The 22,385-nt window shown below is 36.3% G+C and overlaps 1 protein-coding gene across 8 annotated transcripts in view; it reads left to right on the forward strand.

Moving 5' to 3' along the window:
* The window catches only part of SCAF8 (SR-related CTD associated factor 8), a 230,891-nt gene that overhangs the window by 60,062 nt on the left and 148,444 nt on the right, over nucleotides 1–22,385 (forward strand). For 7 of the 8 annotated variants that reach the window (XR_004029401.1, XR_004029400.1, XM_030809871.1 and 4 more), the window contains 8 exons: nucleotides 1,000–1,153; nucleotides 3,010–3,140; nucleotides 9,891–10,067; nucleotides 11,471–11,550; nucleotides 13,288–13,405; nucleotides 15,984–16,115; nucleotides 16,620–16,732; nucleotides 17,946–18,139. Coding sequence is in view for 6 of the 8 variants with exons in the window: in XM_030809871.1 (XP_030665731.1) it covers nucleotides 1,000–1,153; nucleotides 3,010–3,140; nucleotides 9,891–10,067; nucleotides 11,471–11,550; nucleotides 13,288–13,405; nucleotides 15,984–16,115; nucleotides 16,620–16,732; nucleotides 17,946–18,139 (1,099 nt within the window). In the remaining 2 variants the exon portion in view is untranslated. The remainder of the gene's footprint in view (nucleotides 1–999; nucleotides 1,154–3,009; nucleotides 3,141–9,890; nucleotides 10,068–11,470; nucleotides 11,551–13,287; nucleotides 13,406–15,983; nucleotides 16,116–16,619; nucleotides 16,733–17,945; nucleotides 18,140–22,385) is intronic. The other variant, XM_030809870.1, reaches the window with a different exon arrangement.

Here is a 22,385-nt window from a genome sequence, read left to right on the forward strand (position 1 = left end):
ACATGTGATTTATTTGGTGTTAAAATAATTAGAGTGTGGGTTGGGATGGGCAATGTTGAGACTCTTTATGAGGAATATAAAATTGGATGCAGTGCTGCAGTTCAGGGGCATATCAAGAAGAGAAAATGAGATGGTTCACAGATGTCAAAGTCTGCCTGCCAGTAGCAAGCAGGTTTTTTATTTTTATTTTATTTTTTTAATATACAAAATGGTAAAGGACTCATTTTAGGAAATGAAATAATGTAGAACATTATTCATACAGAGGATGATTCATCATTCTGAGGGCCCGATTAAGTAATGCCTATATGACATTGACATTCTACAAGGGAAAAGGGAATAGGAAAGAATAAAGAAAAGATGGAATGAGGAGAGAAGAAATGGTTACGCTTCAGATTCTGTCTGTACAGAATTTTGTCCATCTCTGGTTCAAAGTGTCAGTAGGGAATTAGCATTCATGGCAGGATGCTCAAAAAATGAAGTAATTTGATTAAATTCTTACATGAGGAAATGCCCTCTCCTCAAGTAGATTGTAAAATGAAAGTTTTAAAAAGTCACATTAGATAAGGACTTTGTCCTACAAGTTACGTATTGGTTCAAAAGATAGACATTGTATGAGACAAAGTTAAAATCAACTATAAATATAACGTTAGTACTGAGATGAATCCTGGCTTATCCTCCGAATCCTTAAGACAGATCTCCAGCCAGCCTTACCATCCATATCACTAGAAGTGACATAAGAGAGGAAGCCTAGATGTCATCTCTGCCTTCAGCTAAATGGAGCTTTCATTTACTTTGTACATCTATCCAAATTAACATGTTTTCAAGCACGTTAAGGGTAGCAAATGCAAAAATGATAGAAACAGAATTTTAGGGCTAGAAAGTACCATTGAAGTATTTTAATTTCTCCTTTCCATCCAGGGCCCAGATAACCTCTATGAAATGACTGTACTAAGGTTTTGAGAGCAAAAACCAAAATGTCATGTTCCTTTTTTTCTCTAGAGTAAAATAGTGAGAGTACTAAACTTATGGCAGAAGAATAATGTATTTAAGAGTGAGATTATTCAGCCTCTTTTGGATATGGCAGCCGGGATTCCACCTCCAGTTGTCACACCTGTTTTGGCCAGCACTACCACTGCTATGAGCAATACTCCAGGTATGTTGCTTTAATATAGATTTGTTGTCTAAATATTCTACTCATACTTTTTGGATGACTGTTCATATAAAAAATAATTCGACAGTGTAGGAAAATTTGTCCAGCATTAGATAATTGAAAGAAAATATTTGTAGAGAAAAATAAAATGAGATATTTTATTTGTATGTAATTATTTCTAAAATGTAGAAAACTGATTTTCTTTTAATCCACAGAAACGTAAATATAATGAACCTTAGAAATTTGGTGTGTCAATTAGGTTTTTCCTGATTTAGGTTGTCTGTAACTTCTTACACTTGGATTTGTATCAACTTGGTATTTATAGGATACTAGGGGGACTTAATATTTTTTAAGAAACCCTGAAACAATTATTTAACAAAACCAAAATTCCAAAATCACGTTCTCTTGAGGCATTTAAATGACTATGATAAAAAATTTTTTATCATAGTTCCAGCCCTGTGCAGTGACTAACACCTGTAATCCTAGCACTTTGGGAGGCCGAGGCAGGCAGATCGCCTGAGGTCAGGAGTTGGAGACCAGCCTGGCCAATATAGTGAAACCCTGTCTATATTAAAAATAAAAAAATTAGCTGGGTGTGGTAGTGGGCGCCTGTAATCCCAACTACTGGGGCGGCTGAGGCAGGAGAATCGCTTGAACCCAGGAGGTGAAGGTTGCAGTGAGGCGAGATCGCACCGTTGCACTCCAGCCTGGGCAACAAGAGCAAAACTCTGTCTCAAAAAACAAAACAAAAAAAAAAATTTTTTTTTAAATCATAGTTCCAAGAATTAAATTGGTTAGCATTTCGTATGTATTGTGTGTGTGTGTGTGTGTGTTATATATATGAACAAAAATTGATGTTTGTTGAGACCTTGCTCTGTCACCCAGGCTGGTGTGCAGTGGTGTCATCATAGCTCACTGCAGCCTCAACCTCCTGGGTTCTAGCGATCCTCCCATCTCAGCCTCCTAAGGAGGTGGGACTACAGGCATACACTACCATGCCTGGCAAATTTTTTGTTGTTGTTGGAGACGGAGTCTTGCTGTGTTGCCCAGGCTGGTCTCGAACTCCAGGGCTCAAGCAGTTGTCCTGCCTTGGGCTCTGAAAGTGTTGGGATTACAGGCATGAACCACCGTACTTGGCCCAAACATGGTTTTTTATTATGTATACTCACTATAAAATTTTTTTATTGAAGATTGTATTTTGAGTATTTCCTTATGTTACTGAATTTTTGTCTCTAAAGTAAGATTTTTATTGGCTGTTAAGTATTGTAGGCTTTAAAAGTACAGTAGTCTCCCCACATCCACGGTTTTGCTTTCCATGATTCCAATTATTTGCAGTCAACCACAGTCTGAAAATAGGTGAGTATAGTACAATAAGATATTTTGACAGATAGGGAAAAAGAGGGAGAGACCATATTCACATAACTTTTTTCACAGTGTAGTTTATTATTAGTGTTGTTAATCTCTTACTGTACCTAATTTATAAGTTAACTTTTGTCATAGGTAAATGTGTACATACAGAAAAAAACATAGCATATGTAGGGTTTGGTGCTAGCTCCAGTTTCAAGCATCCACTGGAGTTCTTGGAACACATCTCCCAAGCATAAGTGGGCACACTATAGTAACTTAGTTAATTGGGGAGGACAAATTTGGACAGATCCTTTTGGGGTGTGTGTGTGTGTGTTTAACGTACCTAATTCTGTAAGGGATTTTAAGTGATTTTTTCAAAGTGGACACAATAAAATAAAAACAGTATGTGTGCATGTGTTTTATAAAAGTAATAAAACAAATTATTCTGCTTTTTCAAGTCTTAGTTATTTACTTACATATTTATTTGGGGGGTGTGATGTTCTTTTTAAAAGGAACTCCTGTGACACCTGTTACTCCGGCCAATGTGGTCCAAGGCTTACCTGATCCGTGGGTATCTCAGATAACAAATACAGATACACTTGCAGCTGTGGCTCAGATCTTGCAAAGTCCTCAAGGCCAGCAGGTGAGCAGTTTTTCCGTTATGTCAAGAATAATTTAGAATTTAATATTTTCCTAATGTATTACTTTGTAACATACCACCTAGAGAATATGTGCTTTTTTTAGTTTTATAAAAATGGGACCATTATGTATACTTTGTTACTTGCTTAAGTCATTTAATAGTGCATCATGAATGCTTTCATGTCGTTAAAAATTACTTTATAAAAATTTATTCTGTACCAAAATACGGAATTAGCACATGGTTTTGCCAAATATTATTAGGTGCTATCACACTCCAGTAACAAGACAGGAGTCCTATCTTAGAGAAGACCTCCTCCTATCTTAAGGGGGACAGATGGTAAAAAAAAAAAGTATGACAAAATTATCGTAGGTAGTGATTAATGACAATAAGAAAGGGTAAATCTATAGGGACTAGATTTGGGGGAAGGGGTCAGGAGTAGAGGGGATAGCCAACAGGAGGTGTATTTGAGGAAGTGACATTTGAATCGAGACTTGAAATGGACTAGTCATGGCAGGACAGGAGGATAGGAAATAGAATTGCAAGTATAGAGGTCCTCAGGTGGGAAGCAGTGTGGTGTATTGTAGGAATAGAAGAAGGCTTCTGTGGCTAGAACTTCAGGAATAGAGGGGAATCACACAACATGTACGAATTGATTTGAGGAATGGGAAAGATTGCTGTCTTTATAATATCAAGTTTTTCCATTGTATCTGTTCATATACTTTTATTGTTCAAATCTTTTATGTCTCTTAATTAAGCTTTGTAGCTCTTTAAATGTAGATTCTTCAAATTTCTTAGATTTATTTCCGTGAATATATTTGAACAGATTGGATTTTTATAGTCAATATCAGTTTCTCTTAGTTTTCAGCTGATTTTCTTTCATTTTCCAGTTATATTATTTGTAACTAATGGTAATTCTGTGTCCTCAGTTTAAGTACTTATATATAGTTTTCTTAATGTATTACACTAAGTTATTGAAGAGATCAAAATAGAAATAATGATAGTATACTCATTGTTACTTTTTTCAGACTCAAATAGAAATACCTCATTTTTCTCCCACTGTGATGTTGGTTTTGTTTCGAGACGTGTTCTTTATGAGGGGCATATTCTCCTTTTTCTAGATGATAGTGTTTTATGGGGTTTTGATTTAAAATTTTATTAGTGAAGATAATAGTATGGTTTTTTGATTACTAGACTTTATTATAATGATTCAGCATTGCAATCCTGTACACACACACACACTCTGTCTCTCTCTCTCTCTTTTTCTGACTCTCAAATTCACGCTATCCTTTGAGGCAGTACATTTAAATATTCTGTAATTTTTGTTTTGCTTTGAAGTGTAAACTGTTTCACAACTAGTTTATATTTGCAACAATTTTGCAACTCTACTGAGATGGGTTCCTAGTTTTTATCACCTTACTCTATTTTTAAATCAGGATTATTGCTTGCTTTGTGAGATCAGTTTAGAAATGGTTACCTTTTTCTGTATTCTGTGCAGTACAACCTGAGTGCTTCCTGCCTCTGGAAGGTTTGGATGAACTTAATCAAAACACCTCTAGGGGCCAGGCACAGTGGCTCACACTTGTAATCCCAGTACTTTGGGAGGCCCATGTAGGTGGATCACTTGAGGCCAGGAGTTGAAGACTAGCCGGGCCAACATGGTGAAACCTGTCTCTACTAAAAACACAAAAATTAGCTGGGCATGTTGGCACATGCCTGTAATCCCAGCTACTTAGGAGGCTGAAGCAGGAGAATCACTTGAACCTGAGAAGTGGAGGTTACAGAGAGCCAAGATCACGCCGTTGCACTCTAGCCTGGGTGACAGAGTGAGACTCAAAAAAAAAAAACAAAAAAAAAAACAAAAAAAAACAAAAAAAACGGAAAACCCACAAACTCCTCTAGGATTTGGTGTGTTCTGGGAGATTAATGTTCGATAACATTTTTCAATTCTTTTTTGGTTATTTGTATTCACTTATGCTACCTTTCCCGAATAAACTTTATTAATAAATATTTATGATTAGAAACAATCTGTTTTTCATAGTTGTACGTGATTTTTTTAAAAACTAACTTTGGCATGCACATCTGACTTTGTGTTGTGTTTTTTGCTCTAAATTTAGGTTTATTGAAGTTTATGCTTTTTATTTCTTTCTGTTACTACCCTAGTTCTTCATTTTTGGACTGTTGATGTACTCCTCTAAATAGTTTTTGATCCCTTTGCTGCTTCTCTTCCCTTTTTGATCCATCATTTTAATTCTTTGCAAGATTAATCTTTATCAGTGATGTTTTTTTTTTCTTTTGAGACGGAGTCTTGCTGTGTCACCCAGGCTGTAGTACGGTGGCACGATCTTGGCTTACTGCAACCTCTGCCTCCCAGGTTCAAGTGGTTCTCCTGCCTCAGCCTCCTGAGTAGCTGGGACTATAGGCCCCTGCCACCACGCCCAGCTGATTTTTGTATTTTCAGTAGAGACAGAGTTTCACCATGTTAGCCAGGATGATCTCGATCTCCTGACCTGGTGATCTGCCCGCCTCTGCCTCCCAAAGTGCTGGGATTACAGGCGTGATCCACCGTGCCCAGCCTATCAATGTATGTTTTAAACTTAAGCTCAGGAACATGCAATAATTACATATTATACATAGAATAAAATCCAACTTTGTGGTATTTAGAGTTATTAATGTAACCTGTTTTAGTTTTCTAACATTTTTCATTAGATTACAAAGTTTCATAGATTTCTCTAAATTAATGTAATTATTCTCTTTGCATGTGTTGCACTCCCTTTTACTTTATCATCTACTTCTCCAATTTTCGTACGTCTCACCCTTCACTATTCAAATCAAACTAACATTTTTTAGAGTTTGGTGTCTGAAGTCCAGTGATACTGTATCACTTCATTGGTTGTTTTTCATTCATTCAACCTTCAGCAAACATTTACTTTGACATGCAGTGTTTAAGAATCATGGGAGAAGTTTAGAAAAGAAGGGCTTTGGAAATTCAGAACTAGAGATAATACTTTGGCTTGAACAATCGGTTCAGGAAAGTTCTGTCGTACAGATGACAATTAAATTTGTTTTTTAAAGGATGAGTAAGAAATTGGATGCTAAGGATGAGCTACATAGAGACAATTGAGAGTAAACAATGAATTCTGAGTCTTTCAAACAAAACCTGATCCACCTGCATCTTCATCTGTTAATGGAAATGCTATTTTTCCATTTGCTCATACCCAAAAGCTTAAGAGTCATCCTTGATTCCTTTCTTCCCTTTGTTCTTCAGATCCAATCTGTTAAGAAATCCTCTGCCTTCAGAATATATTCTGAATCACTAACTCACTACCTCTATCACTAGTTCCTAGAATCAAGCCACCATCATTTCTTACCTAGTTTATTGCAGAAACCACTTAATGGGTCTTCTACCCTTACCCCACAACAGTCTATTCTCAATACTGCAGGTAGCATGACCCTTTTAGTACCTGAGAGTTCATGCAACTCCTTTGCTCAGAATCCTCCAGTGGCTCCCTGTCTCACTCAGAGTAAAAGCCCAAGGTGTTTTGTTTGTTTGTTTTTTTGTTTGTTTTTGAGACAGGGTTTTGCTTTGTCACTCGGAGTGCCGTGGTGTAGTTGTATTTCACTGTATCTTTGAACTCCTGGGCTGAAGCAATCCTCCCATCTCAGCCTCCCAAGTAGCTAGGACTACGCCTGTAGCCAGCATGCCTGGTTAATTTTTTATTTTTATTTTATTTTATTACTATTTTTTGAGATGGAGTCTTACCCTGTCACCCAGGCTGGAGTGAAATGGTGCTATCTCGGCTCACTGCAACCTCTGCCTCCTGGAGTGATTCTCCTACCTCAGCCTCCTGAGTAGCTGAGATTACAGGCACCCGCCACCACGCCCAGCTAATTTTTGTATTTTTAGTAGATACGGGGTTTCACCATGTTTGCCAGGCTGTTGTTAAACTCCTGACCTCAGGCGATCCCCCCACCTTGGCCTCCCAAAGTGCTGGAATTACAGGCATGAGCCACTGTGCCCAGCCAATTTTTTATTTTTATATAGAGACAGGATGTCACTATGTTGCCCAGGTTGGTCTCGGACTCCTGGCCTCAGGAGTCCTTTCACCTGCGCCTCCCAAGTCAATGGAGTTACAGGCACGAGCCATCGCGCCTGCACTAAAAGCCCAAGTTTCAATAATCACTTCATTGGTCCTTGTATGTTCTCAGTTTGATCTATTGTTCCCTTCCCAACATTTTCTATCACCAGTTCATAGACTTCTCTAACTAATGATAAGACTTGCTTATGTTGCCCACCCCCCACCCTGGTTTTATATTATCCTTTGCTTCGCTTTCTTACCTCTTTCTCCTGTGACTTGTTCCATCCTTTTTGTTGTTTCTTACATAAACTACTTATAATCCTGCCCCAAGATCTCTGCATTTGAAGTTTTTTATACTGAAAACCCACTTTCCTCATATATTCATAAGGTTTCATCTCTTGTCTTTGTTTAAATGTCACTTTAATAAGGCCATCAGTGACTGCTGTTTATTTATTTATTTATTTATTTAGAGACAGGGTCTTGCCCTGTCACCCAGGCTGGAGTGTAATGGCACAATCTCGGCTCATTGCAACCTTGGCCTCCTGGGTTTAAGCAATTTTCTTGCCTCAGCCTCCTGAGTAGCTGGGATTACAGGCTTCTGCTACCACACCGAGCTAGTTTTTGTGTTTTTAGTAGAGGCGAGGTTTCACCTTGTTGGCCAGGCTGGTCTCAAACTCCTGACTTTAAGTGATCCGCCCGCCTCGGCCTTCCAAAGTACTGGGATTATAGACATGAGCCACCGTGCCCGGCCGTGACTGCTATTTAAAACTGTAAACTCTACCTGTCATTCTTTACACTCCCGTTCTCTCTCGCCTCTGCTTACTTCCTTCCTTAGCAGTTACTACCTTCTGTTATGTTATATAATTACTTGTTTTTTTTTCTACCTCTTCCCACTGGAATGTATGCTAAACTAGGGCAAGAATTTTTTGTGGTTGTTGACTGCTGCCTGTCCAATGTCTAGGTTGTAGATAGTGTTCAATGTTTTTGTGGAATGAATGAATGATGTACAGAAGCATTACAGTGTTGGATATACAAAGGATATTGTAGAGTTGAGTTGTTTGAAGGAAAAGATAGTCTGTGTAAGCTATTAATGACAAAGTTAAATGGCAGACTGAAGTGTGACCTGGGCTGTGAAAACAATAAATGGTGGGCTCAGAAATAAAGGATTCATTCGCTAAGCAATGGGGAATCACCAGGGACTTTTTATGTTGAAGTCACATGATCTTAACAGTACTTTACATGGATTAGAGAGAGGAGAAGTCTGGAGACAGAATATCTTTCTTTTAGAGAGGAGAAGTCTGGAGACAGAATATCTTTCTTTTGGTAATAGTGGTTTTGGAAAGGAGGGTAATGATTATGAAAAATAGTAAGGTTGTATACTTTCTGAAATATAATCTCAAAAACATGCGGCCATTCTAGACTTAAAAATATTTTAAAAAACCGATGTGTACTCTTAGGTTGAATCTATTTTCTACATTTTTGAGACAGTTGGGAAACTGAATATTAACTGTATATTAGATGAAATTATAGAATTAGTAATTTTATTTTGTGGTAATATTTTGGAAACAATTCATAAAGCAAGTGTTCTTATTTCAAAAGATGCCTATTAAAATAAATATTTTTGACAGGAGAAGAAACTTTGAAAGGAATATTACAAACAGAGTCAGTAAGACAGTAATCGATAGACTGCGAAGTCAGAGTAGAGAAAGAAAATTGGATGCTCCAGTGGTTTTTTACCTGGGTGACCAAAAGAATAACAGTGCCATTGGGAAAAATGGAGATGCCAAAAGGAGCAGTTAAAAAGTGTAAAGGGGAAATACGGTGTTTCTATCATTTTAATAGTTTTATAGAAAATGTTTAGTTGATAGTGAAGTGACTCTAGTTTGTTTCCTAGTGTTACTGTTTTAAGTAGGCATGAAATTACTTTACTGTCATCTTACATAGTTTTTGTGTCCTCTCCTCCTAGAAGTTGAACTTCAAGAGTACAGTTGTCTTGGTTATCAGTAGCTTTGCTGTCTTTGTTTTTCTCTTTTAAACTAATAATTTTTGGACTTAACTCAGGCTTATAACCAGATTGATTATCATTTACTTCTGGGATGTATATAGGATTTTCTTATTTATAGAATCTCTTAAAGATCTCACTGTTGTGTCTGTTTTTTAACAGGGGTGGGTACATAGTGGGAACAAGAGTTGCCTTCAACTCGAGATGACACTATTATTAATAACCAGTTGCCAGATTCTACTCTGAGAAACACATTTCTTAATGACTCTCCAACCTTCAGAAAGTATGTGCTCAGATAGTAATTCTGAATAATAGCAAAAGGTGCTGCTATTTTCAGTACTCGTCCTTTTACTGAGTTTAAAGAGTTAATTGAGCAAGGTTGGGAAATTTAGTGAAAAATGTGTCAGCTTGTGATGAGTCGTTTATCTGGTTGTCACAGATCACTTTATTTTGTTTAAAGTTCGCTGACTTTCCAGAAGTAAGACAAACTTATTAAGGACTGTGTTATATAAGGTACACAGAAAAACTTCAACAAAATTAACTTATTAATAGTGTGTATTTTTTTTCAAAGAGAGCGTGGAATGATTAATTTTACTGACTAAAAGTTTTAGGTGGCCACTGTTACAGAAAAAACCCAATACCTGTTTTGTAATATATATATTTTTTTCTCTCCAGCTTCAACAATTAATACAAACCTTACAGATACAACAACAGAAGCCCCAGCCTTCCATTCTGCAAGCCCTAGATGCTGGTCTTGTTGTTCAGTTGCAAGCTCTTACAGCACAACTTACAGCTGCAGCTGCAGCTGCCAACACTCTTACTCCCTTAGAACAGGGAGTCTCCTTTAACAAGGTAGAAATTAGAACATCGGATCAAGTCTGTATGAATTATTAAATATTATATACTATCATGGGTTTTAATTCTATAAATTTTATTGTAGACTTTTAATGTCTCCTGTACGCTGTATAAGACAGTCTGAATTTTCCAAAAGGTTCAAACTTCTGAAAAAAAGTAGTTAAAAAAATTTTTCTTAGGCCAGGCACAGTGGCTCAGAACCTATAATCCCCAGCACTTTGGGGGAGGGCAAGGCAGGCAGATCACTTAAGGCCAGGAGTTTGAGACCAGCCTGGCAAACATGGTGAAACCCCATCTCTATTAAAAATACAAAAATTAGCCAGATGGTGCGTGCCTGTAATCCCAGCTACTGGGGAGGCTGAGGCAGGATAATTGCTTGAACCTGGAAGGTAGAGGTTTTAGTGAGCCAAGATTGAGCCACTGTACTCCAGCCTGGGTGACAGAGCAAGACTCTTGACTCAAAAAAAAAATAAAAAAAAAAATTTTTTTTTTTCTTGAAACATTTAAAATATTTTCATTTGACTAAAAAATAACTAGTCAGTAAAATCTTATATTCACCACTGAGGCAAGTGATTATTTTCTGAGCTTGTCTGATTTCTTTCATGGGTGCCACATTTTACACTGATGCTCTGGGTTCTGTAATTTGGACCTGCAAAAATTAAAATTCTTTAATCAATATGTAAAATGTTTAAAGGAAAACTTCTCTACAACTAGTCACTATACTGTAAGTATAATAAGTTGATGCCTGAATTATTAATAATTAAAGTGTTTCTAAAACTTAAAATCTTTCATGTACCATTTAGTGTGTGATATTCTTAGTATGCTTATTAATTATGGGAGTATCATACTACTTGGAAGTGATATTCATATTTTTAAAATTTGTACTTTCATTTTTATAGGAAAGTAGATAACTGATTTATTGGATTATTACTTAGACTGTTTTGGCCAGCAGCTTCTAAGTCTAATATAGTCTTAACACTAAATAGCTAGACCACATAAAAAGCCTTTAAATTGAGCATTCAGAAGAATAACAGCATTCTAAGATGAGAACCATACTAGGAATAGATCCATCGATTATGGCCCTAGATGTTTTATCAAGCTTATTACCATGGAAAAACCACCTAATTATTTTAATTCTTAGTCTTCTGTAAAATTTGAGTATTAGTGTTTATCCTGCCTCTATCATAATTTGTTTTGTAATGTAAGATAATACATATCAAAATACTTTAAAGAAAAGATCTACTGAAAACACTTTATAATAGTATAAAGTGATACAAAACGTTTATTTACACATTAAATGATGGAGATAACAGAATGCCATTGACATTTAAAATAGCCTTTGTAACTTATATTTGTGTGAAGCACTTTTTAATATGTCTGTTCCTCCTTCTTTCCCCCAGAAGTTGATGGATAGGTTTGATTTTGGGGAAGATTCTGAGCATAGTGAAGAACCCAAAAAGGAACTTCCAGCTTCACAACTGTAAGAATTTTTTCTTTATAGCCATAGTTTTTTTATATTGGGTGGGATGTTGCCATCTGAATTACTAAGTATACTTAGTAAGTTGGGGTTATTATTTCAAGCTGTTGAACCTCTAACATTATACAAAGGTGGTAGAGATATGTCTTGTCTCTTTGTATTATTTTGAGTCTTTTCTCAGATCTTTGCAAATAGACTATATCAACGTTCCCTGTAAGAACATTGATACATATTGGTAAATCTGGTTGTAATATTTTCCGTATTAGGCTTTAAGTTATTTAACTTAATTGTAAGAGTGGTTGGAATACTGTGAATGAAGCTTGCTTCTAGTGCTAAAGGCCACTTGTAGAAAGCATATGAAATTGTGGAAACACATCAACCTAATCAGTATTAAGGATTGGAGTTACAAGGATTTTTTTTTTTTTTTTTGTAAAGAAATGTGTTGTATGTTTCTATTAAATCAGTTACTTTTTTTTCCCTAAACAATTCTGCAGTGCCCAAGGTTCTGTGAGAGTATGCGAATGGACTAGTAGGGGGAAGATGTTGGAGGAGGCAGGGGTAGAAGTAGATAGAATAGAAGAAGGATGAATGGTGAAACTCCTTGGATCTCTTGTTTCAAACAGAAGTTATTAGTTGTATATATTGGGGTAATAAAAACGTAATTTTAGAATATGTTAAATACAAATGTATCATTTTAGTGAAATGATTCCCCTTGACAAAATTTAAAAACTAGTATTTTAGATTATGAATTGCAAACTTGCAAGCAGCATTTGAAATCATGTTGATCACTGTCCTAAACAATGTAAGAATCTCCTTTAACAGTCCTGATGATAGTGTATTTATCCAGTATTTTAATGCTTTCTGTGATGAGAAGTTAACTAATTGTTATTATTGTGTGTTCTTTTGTTGAGCTGAATCCTGTTTCCTTTATTTTCTGTTAGTACACACTGACCCACGTTTTGCTTTCTGAAGCAGGGAAACAAATTCACTCCGCTGTCTTTAGAGATGTAGCTTTTCATTATTTGAAGATAGGTATCATTCTTCCCCTTAGGTTTAATTGCTTCAGATGAAGTACACTTTTTTCCAGCTGTTTTCAAGACTTCTCACCATCCTGTTTGGCTCTTTTGGGATGCCCTTTTTATTGTTAATGTCTTACCTTGTGGCACCCAGAATCCCAGGTGTATTTCAGGTGTGAATTTCCAAGAATATAGTTAAACTATTATTTTTTCTTATTTAAACAGTATCTGCCTCTGTTAACGTACCTAATAATGTATATGATTTTCTAAAGGAAGAATATTAGTTTTACAAATTTTATGGTCAATTACAATGGTAGATTTCACACATACTGATTGATAGACTATTTTTCTGTCTCATAGTAAGAGGAGTTAAAGTAACAATGTTTAAATATTTAAACTTTTTATAAATACTGAGATTTTCTTAATATGCTCTAATGAAAAAGTAATTTATATGTATTTAATAGCATGAGATGGTAATACCAGATCTTCAGCAGAGCATCTCTGACACGTTATCCATCTATTGATGTACAATTGGAGAATGTATTTTTCTTTTAATATATTAATGTTCTCAAGTATTCTACTTTTAGTATTAAAATTGCAAAAGAAAACATGCAGTAGAATATGTTTTATTAAATTGACTTTTTTGTTTTCTTTGAATATTCAGTTATTTTCATAGTACCTTCAGTGGGTTTTAAAATATGTTTCCACCTGTTTTTCTTTTTAGTTCTCACGTTTCAGAATCTGTGAACAATTCCATTTTTCATCAGATAGCAGAACAACTACAACAGCAAAACCTAGAACATCTCAGACAGCAGCTCTTGGAGCAGCAGCAGCCTCAAAAGGTTTATAACCCCATCTTGTGGTCTTTAGAGTTATTACTATTTATATTCTATAAATTGGCATTTTTGTGGGTTGGCTTTTTTTCAAAATTGGTCTTAATAGAATATTTTCTCAACTATTTAGCTTTTACCATCTACTTTATTTCTTTGTAAAGTTTGTTATGGTGATATTTTTTCAACTATTATTAGTAAGATCCATTTTTTTCAGGACCTTTATGGTTTTTTCTGTAATCGAATTGTGTTCTGGTAACTTATGAATCCACATTGTAGAAATTAATTTCAGTATACTGGAAGTAGAGAACAGGATGTGGGGGGTATCAGAATTACCTCTTAAAACTAAACGTGTTTTTCTCTGTGTTCCCTATCAAGCAAGTTGATGATTATGTTATTGGTGACAGTGATGATGGCCATGTAGATTGCTATCTTTAATTTTTAAAATGTAATTGCTGTTAGCATGTAGCAGGGGCTTTATTAGGTATGTGGTAGGCGTAGATACATTTAACCCTCAGGAGATGGGCATTAAGACTCCCATTTTATCCCAGAGGAAGTTGAAGCTTGGTGAGATTAAACGTCTCATGCAGCAGTGTACAGCTAATGTTATATATTATCTGACTTAAGATGTGCGGTTATTTTATGCATAGCTAAGAATTTTAAAACACTGATAACTAAACTAAATGTAACATCCTTTTGAGTTGTAAGGATCCTTTAAGTTCATCTTACAAATTTGATAATCTTTGACAAAATACTGCACCTTAGAATTGATAAAATATGTTAAGTTGTAGAGCTAGGATTAAATTTATTACAAAGCCTTTTTCTGCTGTAAGTGAGAAATGGTTACGCATGTAAACTGTTCAGAATAAAAGTATTAGGAAACCCCCTCTCCCTCCCCAGCATACTTCCTAATATTAAAAAAGTTTTGGCATTAATGAGTTTAACAAAAATATCACAAAATATTTTTAAGTATGTGTCACTTGTTAGGCAAGTGATACATACAAAGATGAACAGAAATGAGGTTGTGGCATCAGGTAACCTCTTCTCTAATGGAGCACATACATCTGTATGAACACGTGGCAGAATTCTTTATTTTTGTCATAGAGGTACAACTGAAGGATTCTAGGAACATGGAGGAGGGAACAGTTATTTTAGATGGAAGAGATAGCAAACTTGAGACATTGAGGTCTGAACTTGACTTTTTAATGCAAACAGTAATATAAAATGGATGTTAATGATATTTGCTGCATTGGAACTCATGCCTAGAATTATGAGAATGGAATTTCATATCTTTTTTTGAGGAAACAATTCTGATATAAGTGGCCAGAGTAGGGGCAGCATTTTATGTCAAGCAAATATATCTGCCTGAGAACCCAGAAGCTGAAGATAGAACACAATTAAGAACATTTAGATGTTGTTTAAAGAAAAAACAAAGTTGTAACGCAAAGAAAACAAACAGGTCATCAGTGATATAATAATATAAAAATCACAGAACTGTTAAGAGAGGCAGGAGGTAGTCGTGATGGAAGAATTTATCCAAACAACAGATTTGTTGAGCTATAAATGTAACGCTTTGTGAATTGCTTTCATAGTTTCATTTTAGCAGAAGCACTGTAATCCTGGTAGTACTTTATTTTTTTTAATGGTCTCTCTCTCAGCAGAATCAAGTAGTCTTCACCAGCTTGTAATTAACACCATGTTATTGAAGTAAAAATAAACTTGAGAGAGAGCGAGTCTGTCGTAAGAATCTCACCTACCAAAAAGAGAGAACTCGGCTTAGTTAATTACTCTATATATTAGTTCCAAAATTTCACCGCTTAGAATAATAAGATCCCTTTGAAAAGAATATAAGTTCTGAAAAACCTCATTGTTCAAAAATGAATCTAATGAAGAAAAGAGAGTGGTAAGGAAAACTAGAACTGTTTTTATAAGGTAGATAGTATAAAACCTATGAGATTTAGAGTGCAGATCTCGGCCCACTGCTACCTCCGCCTCTCAGGTTCAAGCAGTTCTCTGCCTCAGCCTCCCGAGTAGCTGAGACTACAGGCATCCACCACCGTGCCCTGCTAATTTTTCTGTATTTTTAGTAGAGACGGGTTTCACCATCTTGGCCAGGCTGGTCTTGAACTTCTGACCTCGTGATCCACCCTCCTCAGCCTCCCAAAGTACTGGGATTACTGGCTTGAGCCACTGTGCCTGGCCTGTTTTTTCTTTATGGCATTTTTTTATTAATGCCAATTATCAGTGAAAATCTAGATTCATTTAACTGACTGCCATTATATATTTTTCATGCTATAATTTCTTTATTAGTCCTCTGTAGTTTATATTTTCACAATTGAAAATTTACTTGATTTTGCCATTTTAGTATTTTAGTCCCTTTTATGGAGCTCTTCTCTGCTTTTATGTAAACTTGAGTTTATACAAATGTTTAATTTTGGATTGATTACTTTATAAATGATTTGACGTGGAATTTCTTTTATGTATGGCTCTTGTTTTTGAACATGTAATTGTGATGTTTGCTGTGTTTACATTTTCATTCATAACAAAAAGTATCTCCCAATCTTTGTGTGTTTGTATATGTTCTCAATAGGCCACTCCTCAGGATAGTCAGGAAGGAACATTTGGATCAGAGCATTCAGCATCGCCATCACAAGGGAGTAGTCAGCAGCATTTTCTTGAACCTGAAGTCAATTTGGATGATTCCATAGATATTCAGCAACAGGTAAAAGTAAATGTTTTTCTGGGTCATAAATTTCTAAAAGTAGCTAAAGAAATCATATAAAATATTTTATACTAGCAGTACCCTGAATATATTTTTCCCACACTTAAAGCTCCACTTTGTAATTGTTTCACCTATTAGGCCAAGCTTGTCCAAGGCCTAAGCATGGCCCCTAGGCCAAGCACATGGCCCAGAACTGCTTTGAATGCAGCCCAACACAAATTTGTCAACTTTTCTTAAAACAATATGAGATTTGTTGTTGCGATTTTTTTTTTTTTTTTTTTTTTTTTTTAAGCTCATCAGCTGTCATTAGTGTTAGTATATTTTACGTGTGGCCAAAGACATTACTTCTTCTAATGGGGCCCAGGGAAACCAAAAGATTGGACACCCCTGTCTGTATTAGGCATTAATGCTCCTATTGTGAGTATTTTTAAAAACAGAATTGTCAGTGCATACGTCTGTCTCAACCAGCCTTTCTGTTTGTTTGCTGTTATTTTGACTTTCAAGGATATGGATATAGATGAAGGGCAAGATGGAGTGGAAGAGGAGGTCTTTGAACAAGAAGCTAAGAAAGTGGCGGTTCGCTCAAGATCAAGAACACATTCACGATCTCGTTCAAGGTTCTACAATGATATTTAATAATAGCTGTGTGTGAACTTTAAAATGTTGGCTTTATTTCTTTGCATCAGGATGAAAGGAAATGTTTTCCTTGGGATGACATATTTTTTCACAGTCTCTCGGAAAAAAAGTTATTCCAAAAACAAGATAACCTTTGTTCTGTTTTAATTGGTATATCTGTGGCCATTTATTTCAGAAATTTACATAAGATTGGCAGCCATATCATGAGACAGGGATTTTGAATTATATTTTATTTTAGTTAATATTATGATGACACTCAATTTAGAATATTGTTGCCCCTTAACAATTAAGTCAGGCCATATTTCCTGGATTCCATTTTGTCTCACAATGATACCAAAAATGGTTATAAAAATGAAACTACGAAATTTATTTTTATAAACATTAACTGTAATACTAAACCGTTAGGAAACATAGTTTTCTTCATGAGCTTAACTTAAAGGCATCAGTCTTTAACATTTTTGTATCCTATTTTTTGCATATGAATGCCCCTGAAAATCTGAACAGTAAATGCTGGAAGAGGGGCTGTACGTTTGATGAAATTTTTAGTCATTTCTTTTTCTTGTCACAAAGTTCTTTATATTTATCTATTGCAAATGAGAGCCTGTCAGTTCACCTTTCTCTAAACCCACCTCGTATCACTGAATTATTTTCCTGAAGCAGTAACAATCTTAATGCTGAAGATATCTTCATTTGTCATTAGCAGCATTTTACTAAGCATTTTGAAGAGAGCTCAATGGCATGTGGTTGACAGGCAAAAAAGAAAGTGTTTCAGTGTCACCTTCTACAAGCACCATAACATTTTAAAAGTTGGAAACTACTAAGCAGAATTATGTAGTGGCCTAATGCTCTGACACTTAAATGGTCTTTTAATTTTCTTTGGTCTTTCATTCCTGTTCTTCTGTTTGAAAAATGAGTTGGAATACACTAAGAGAAAGTGAGGCCCTTTCTAGAATCTTTTTCGTCTTCATTGTGAATAGTCACCCATACTCAGAATCATTACCAACTAATACGGGCCTAAGCAGTGCACGGATTTAAGTAAAATGCATTTTTGAGACTTGATTGTACTGCAGAATATTTTAATATATTGTCACTAAATATAAGACAACTTTTTTGTTACTGTTTTTTCCCTCACTTAGAAGTGACAGATTTGATAGAAAACATTGTCATTAGAAGTAAAATGGAAATTTTTTGTAGATCACCAAGAAAACGAAGGTCTAGGTCACGGTCTGGCTCTAGAAAGCGTAAACACAGAAAGCGATCACGCTCCCGCTCAAGAGAAAGAAAGAGGAAATCATCACGGTCGTATTCAAGTGAAAGGAGAGCCAGAGAAAGGGAGAAAGAACGACAGAAAAAGGGATTACCTCCAATTAGATCTAAAACACTAAGTGGTAAGTAACATATATCTGCAATGCTTTGGTTTCAATTAATATTTAAAAAATAGTTATCTGCTACAAGTCTCTCAGCCAAATTTTATTTTCAGATTAAGTTTAAAAGTGGTTTGGTAAATGAGTAATGTTGTCTCTGGTTTTTGTAACATGATAGAGAAGAGAAGAAAAGGGAAGAAAGATTCCATTCAAATACCAAGGTCATTGAGGGTTGATTTTTTGTTTGTTTGTTTTTCAAACGCAAGTTAGAAAATAACGTATTGACTGAAAAAGCAGACTAGGCTGGTATCCGTAGCATGGACACAGTGACTTCTGTCTGTAGTATTCTTACCAATTATGGCCACTAGGTCTGTAGGAATAATAATTAAAAGAAGCATATACTTAGCTATATCTAATTTTTAAAGTAATTATAACGTTATGGGTTAGCACTACAGGATAATTACTGCTGTACAAACTTTGCACAGTTACATGTTAGTCAATTACGTATGATTAGAACAGATTCGGTAGTGGTGGGGTTTGGTTTTGGAGCAGGCGTGGGGAGGGTTCACTTGGTAGGAATGTTAAGCACAGCAAAATAAGTTGTAATTAGTGCCAAATTCTGCCTAGGGTGTTCTTGGTGGGTTATGACTTTTAAGATGAACTAAGAGTTTACATATGGGCAAAGAAGTACATAAAATCGAGCAAATTATCATTCTTTCCAAAGAGCTAAACATTGATTGTGTTATCTAATTTCTGAAGACTTCCACATAAATTCCCTCTGCCGGGGAGTTAGAAAAATAATCGGTATAATTTATGCTACTAGAGCGTCTTGGAAACCCAGGCCTATAATAAAGGGCAATAGCCATCTTCTTACTGTTTTGGGAGTTTTTGTAGGCCTTGGCTATCTTGCATGAATTTTATCCGGTTGTGAGGGCTAGTGTCAACCTGATAATATTATCCTTGCTCTAGAAGTTTGTTTGTCCCTTAGGGTGAGGGTATACATCTAAACATTTTAGTGCTGGCCGATAAAAGAAATAATGTCAAACGTTTGACCACAAAAATCTCTACTGTGCTTTCTCGCATGATTACCATTAAGACGTTCAGAATTATCTATTTATTTGCCAATATTAGAGTAAGGATTTTATGTGGAGTCGCTCTCATTTAATTTCTCACTTAATTTGTCATGTTGTTGATGTCACTGTTTACATAGTTTTTTTTTTTTTTAAACCATTTATTTAATTTTCTATTTTATTTTCCTTTAAGTTCTGGGATACATGTGCTGAACGTGCAGGTTTGTTACGTAGGTACACAGGTGCCATGGTGGTTTGCTGCACCCAACAACCCGTCATCTAAGTTTTTTCTTTTTTTTTTTAAATTATACTTTAAGTTCTATGGTACTTGTGTACAACGTGCAGGTTTGTTACATAGGTATACTTGTACCATGTTGGTTTGCTGCACACATCAACTTGTCATTTATATTAGGTATGTCTCCTAATGCTATCCTTCCCTCAGCCCCCCACCTCACCCCACTCCCCCACCTCACCCCACCCCTGCCGACAGACCCCGGTGTGTGATGTTCCCCGCCCTGTGTCCAAGTGTTCTCATTGTTCAGTTCCCACCTGTGAGTGAGAACATGTAGTGTTTGGTTTTCTGTCCTTGTGATAGTTTGCTGAGAATGGTGGTTTCCAGCTTCATCCATGTCCCTGCAAAGGACATGAACTCATCCTTTTTTATGGCTGCATAGTATTCCATAGTGTATATGTGCCACATTTTCTTAATCCAGTCTATCGTTGATGGACATTTGGGTTGGTTCCAAGTCTTTGCTATTGTGAATAGTGCTGCAGTAAACATGTGTGCTGTTTACATAGTTTTTAACCATGGAATTTATTTTTTATTTCTGTTTTATTTTCATGGGTACAACAAACAGCAAAAAACAAAATAAAAAGCACGTGAATAAAAAACGCATAACCAAATACAGGCATACCTCGTTTTATTGCACTTCACTCCATTGTGCTTTGAAGATACTGCCTTTTTTTAATTTTTTTTTTTTTATAGATTGAAGGGTTGTGACCACCTTGTGTTGAGTACATCTGTTGGCACTATTTTTCCAATAGCAGGTGCCTACTTTGTCTCTATGTCAGCATTTTTTTTTTTTAAGCAATAAAGTATTTTAAAATTAGGGTATGTACTTTTTTTTTTTTTAGACATAATGCTATTGCACACTTCATAGGTTACAGTGTAGTGTAAACATATCTTTTGTATGCACTGGGAAGAACAATTTATGTGACTCACCTTATTGCGATATCTGCTTTATTGTGGTGGTCTGGAACCAAAGTTGCAGTAGCTCCAAGGTATGCCTGTACAGTGAAAAATAATATCTGATTGTTTACCTCACAACTCTCCTTATTCAAAAGCAGTATCAATTTCCTGTGGTTTGTATTCTTTCTTAACACATTTTAAACATATAGTAGTGTTTTCGTACGATTTATTGATCTTTATCATGGATTTTAGAACACAAGGTTTTCGTGAATAGTCTAGGGGATATATAGCACCAGCGAATAATAACATTCCAGGAATCAAGTGTCCCTTCTGCATGGGATGGCAAGAATCATTATTGCTTTCTGGGGAAAAAATGGAGTTTCCTATGGGAAAAATGTGTAGAGAGATAATATTGAAAGAGATGGGAAATATAGAACAGAGTTCAGGGAGATTAAGGCAGCTGGAATATGCAGAACCAGTAATAAAGAGGAAAAAGTGAATGCCAGGTGCAGTGGCTCACAACTGTAATCCAAGCTACTTTGGGAGGCACAGGCCAGCAGATTGTTTGAGGCCAGGAGTTTAAGACCAGCCTGAGCAACAAAGTGAGATACCATCTCTACCAAAAAAAAAAAAAAAAAAAAAATTAGTTGGGCAAGGTGGTTCACACCTCTGTAGTCCCAGCTACTCAAGCAAGAGGTGGGAGAATCACTTGTGCCTAGGAGGTTGAGAAGCTGCAGTGGGATATGATTGTGCCACTGCACTCCAGCCTGAGGAACAGAGCAAGACCCTATATCAAAACAAAACAAAAAAAACAAAAGAATCCTTAAGGCTGAGTATACTGGCTCAAACCTATAATCCCAGTACTTTGGAAGGCCAAGGCAGGAGGATTGCTTGAGGCCAGGAATTTGAGACCAGCCTGGGAAAGAGCAAGACCATGTCTGTTCTAAAAATAAAAACTTAGCCAAGCATGGTGATGGTGTGCCTATAGTTTCAGCTTCTGTGGAGGCTGAGACAGGAGGATGCCTTAAACCCAGGAGTAGGAGGCTGCAGTGAGCTATAATTAGGACATTGGACTCCAGCCTCAGCCTGGGTGACAGAGCAAGACCTCGTCTCCAAAAATAAAGGGGCGGGGGCATCTTTTCCATGACAGAGCCCCAGACTACTGTTAAGGGTTTGTGGTAGATTGAATAATGGCCCCCTAAAAGGTATCTACATTTAAATCATTGGGATTTTTAAATACGTTACATTGTATGGCAAAAGGGACTTTTCAGGCCCTTTTAAATTAGGGATCATGAGGTGGGGAGATGAACCTGGATTAATCCAGAAGGCCCAGTTTAATTACACGGGTACATAAGAGGGAAGCAAGTACATTGAAGAGAAAAGGTGATGTGATAATGAAAGGAGAATTTGGGAAATGTTGTGGAGGTGGTTTTGAAGACGGAGGATGGGACCATGAGCCAAGGAAGGCAGGTAGCTTGTAGAACCTAGCAGAGGTAGGGAAACAGATTCTCCTCTAGAGCCCCCTAGAGGGAATGCACACCTGCTGACCCATTGTAGATCTTCAAAACTATAAGAGAATGTATTTGTTTTATTCTGACTTCATGTGATTTTGTTATAGCAGCAATAAAAAACTGTTACAAGGCTAGGCATGGTGGCTTGCCTCTGTAATTCCAGCACTTTGAAATTACTTGAGACCAGGAATTTGAGACCAGCCTGGGCAATGTGGTGCAACCACATCTCTGCTAAAGATACAACAAAAATTAGCTGAGCATGATGACGCACACCTGTAGTCCCAGTTACTCGCGAGGCTGAGGATCACTTGAGCCCAGGAGGTGGAAGTTGCAGAGAGCCGAGATCGCATCACTGCACTCCAGCCTGGGCAACAGAGTGAGACCTGTCTCAGAAACAAACAAACAAACAAACGAAAAAAAACCTAATGCAGAGCTCCTTGAGACTTTGGTTGAAGATTAAATTGAATATGCGTAGGGTAAGACTTACAGGAGAGAAATAG

This window comes from Nomascus leucogenys, chromosome 3, assembly GCF_006542625.1.
Source record: "Nomascus leucogenys isolate Asia chromosome 3, Asia_NLE_v1, whole genome shotgun sequence".
In the NCBI taxonomy this organism is placed as follows: domain Eukaryota; kingdom Metazoa; phylum Chordata; class Mammalia; order Primates; family Hylobatidae; genus Nomascus; species Nomascus leucogenys.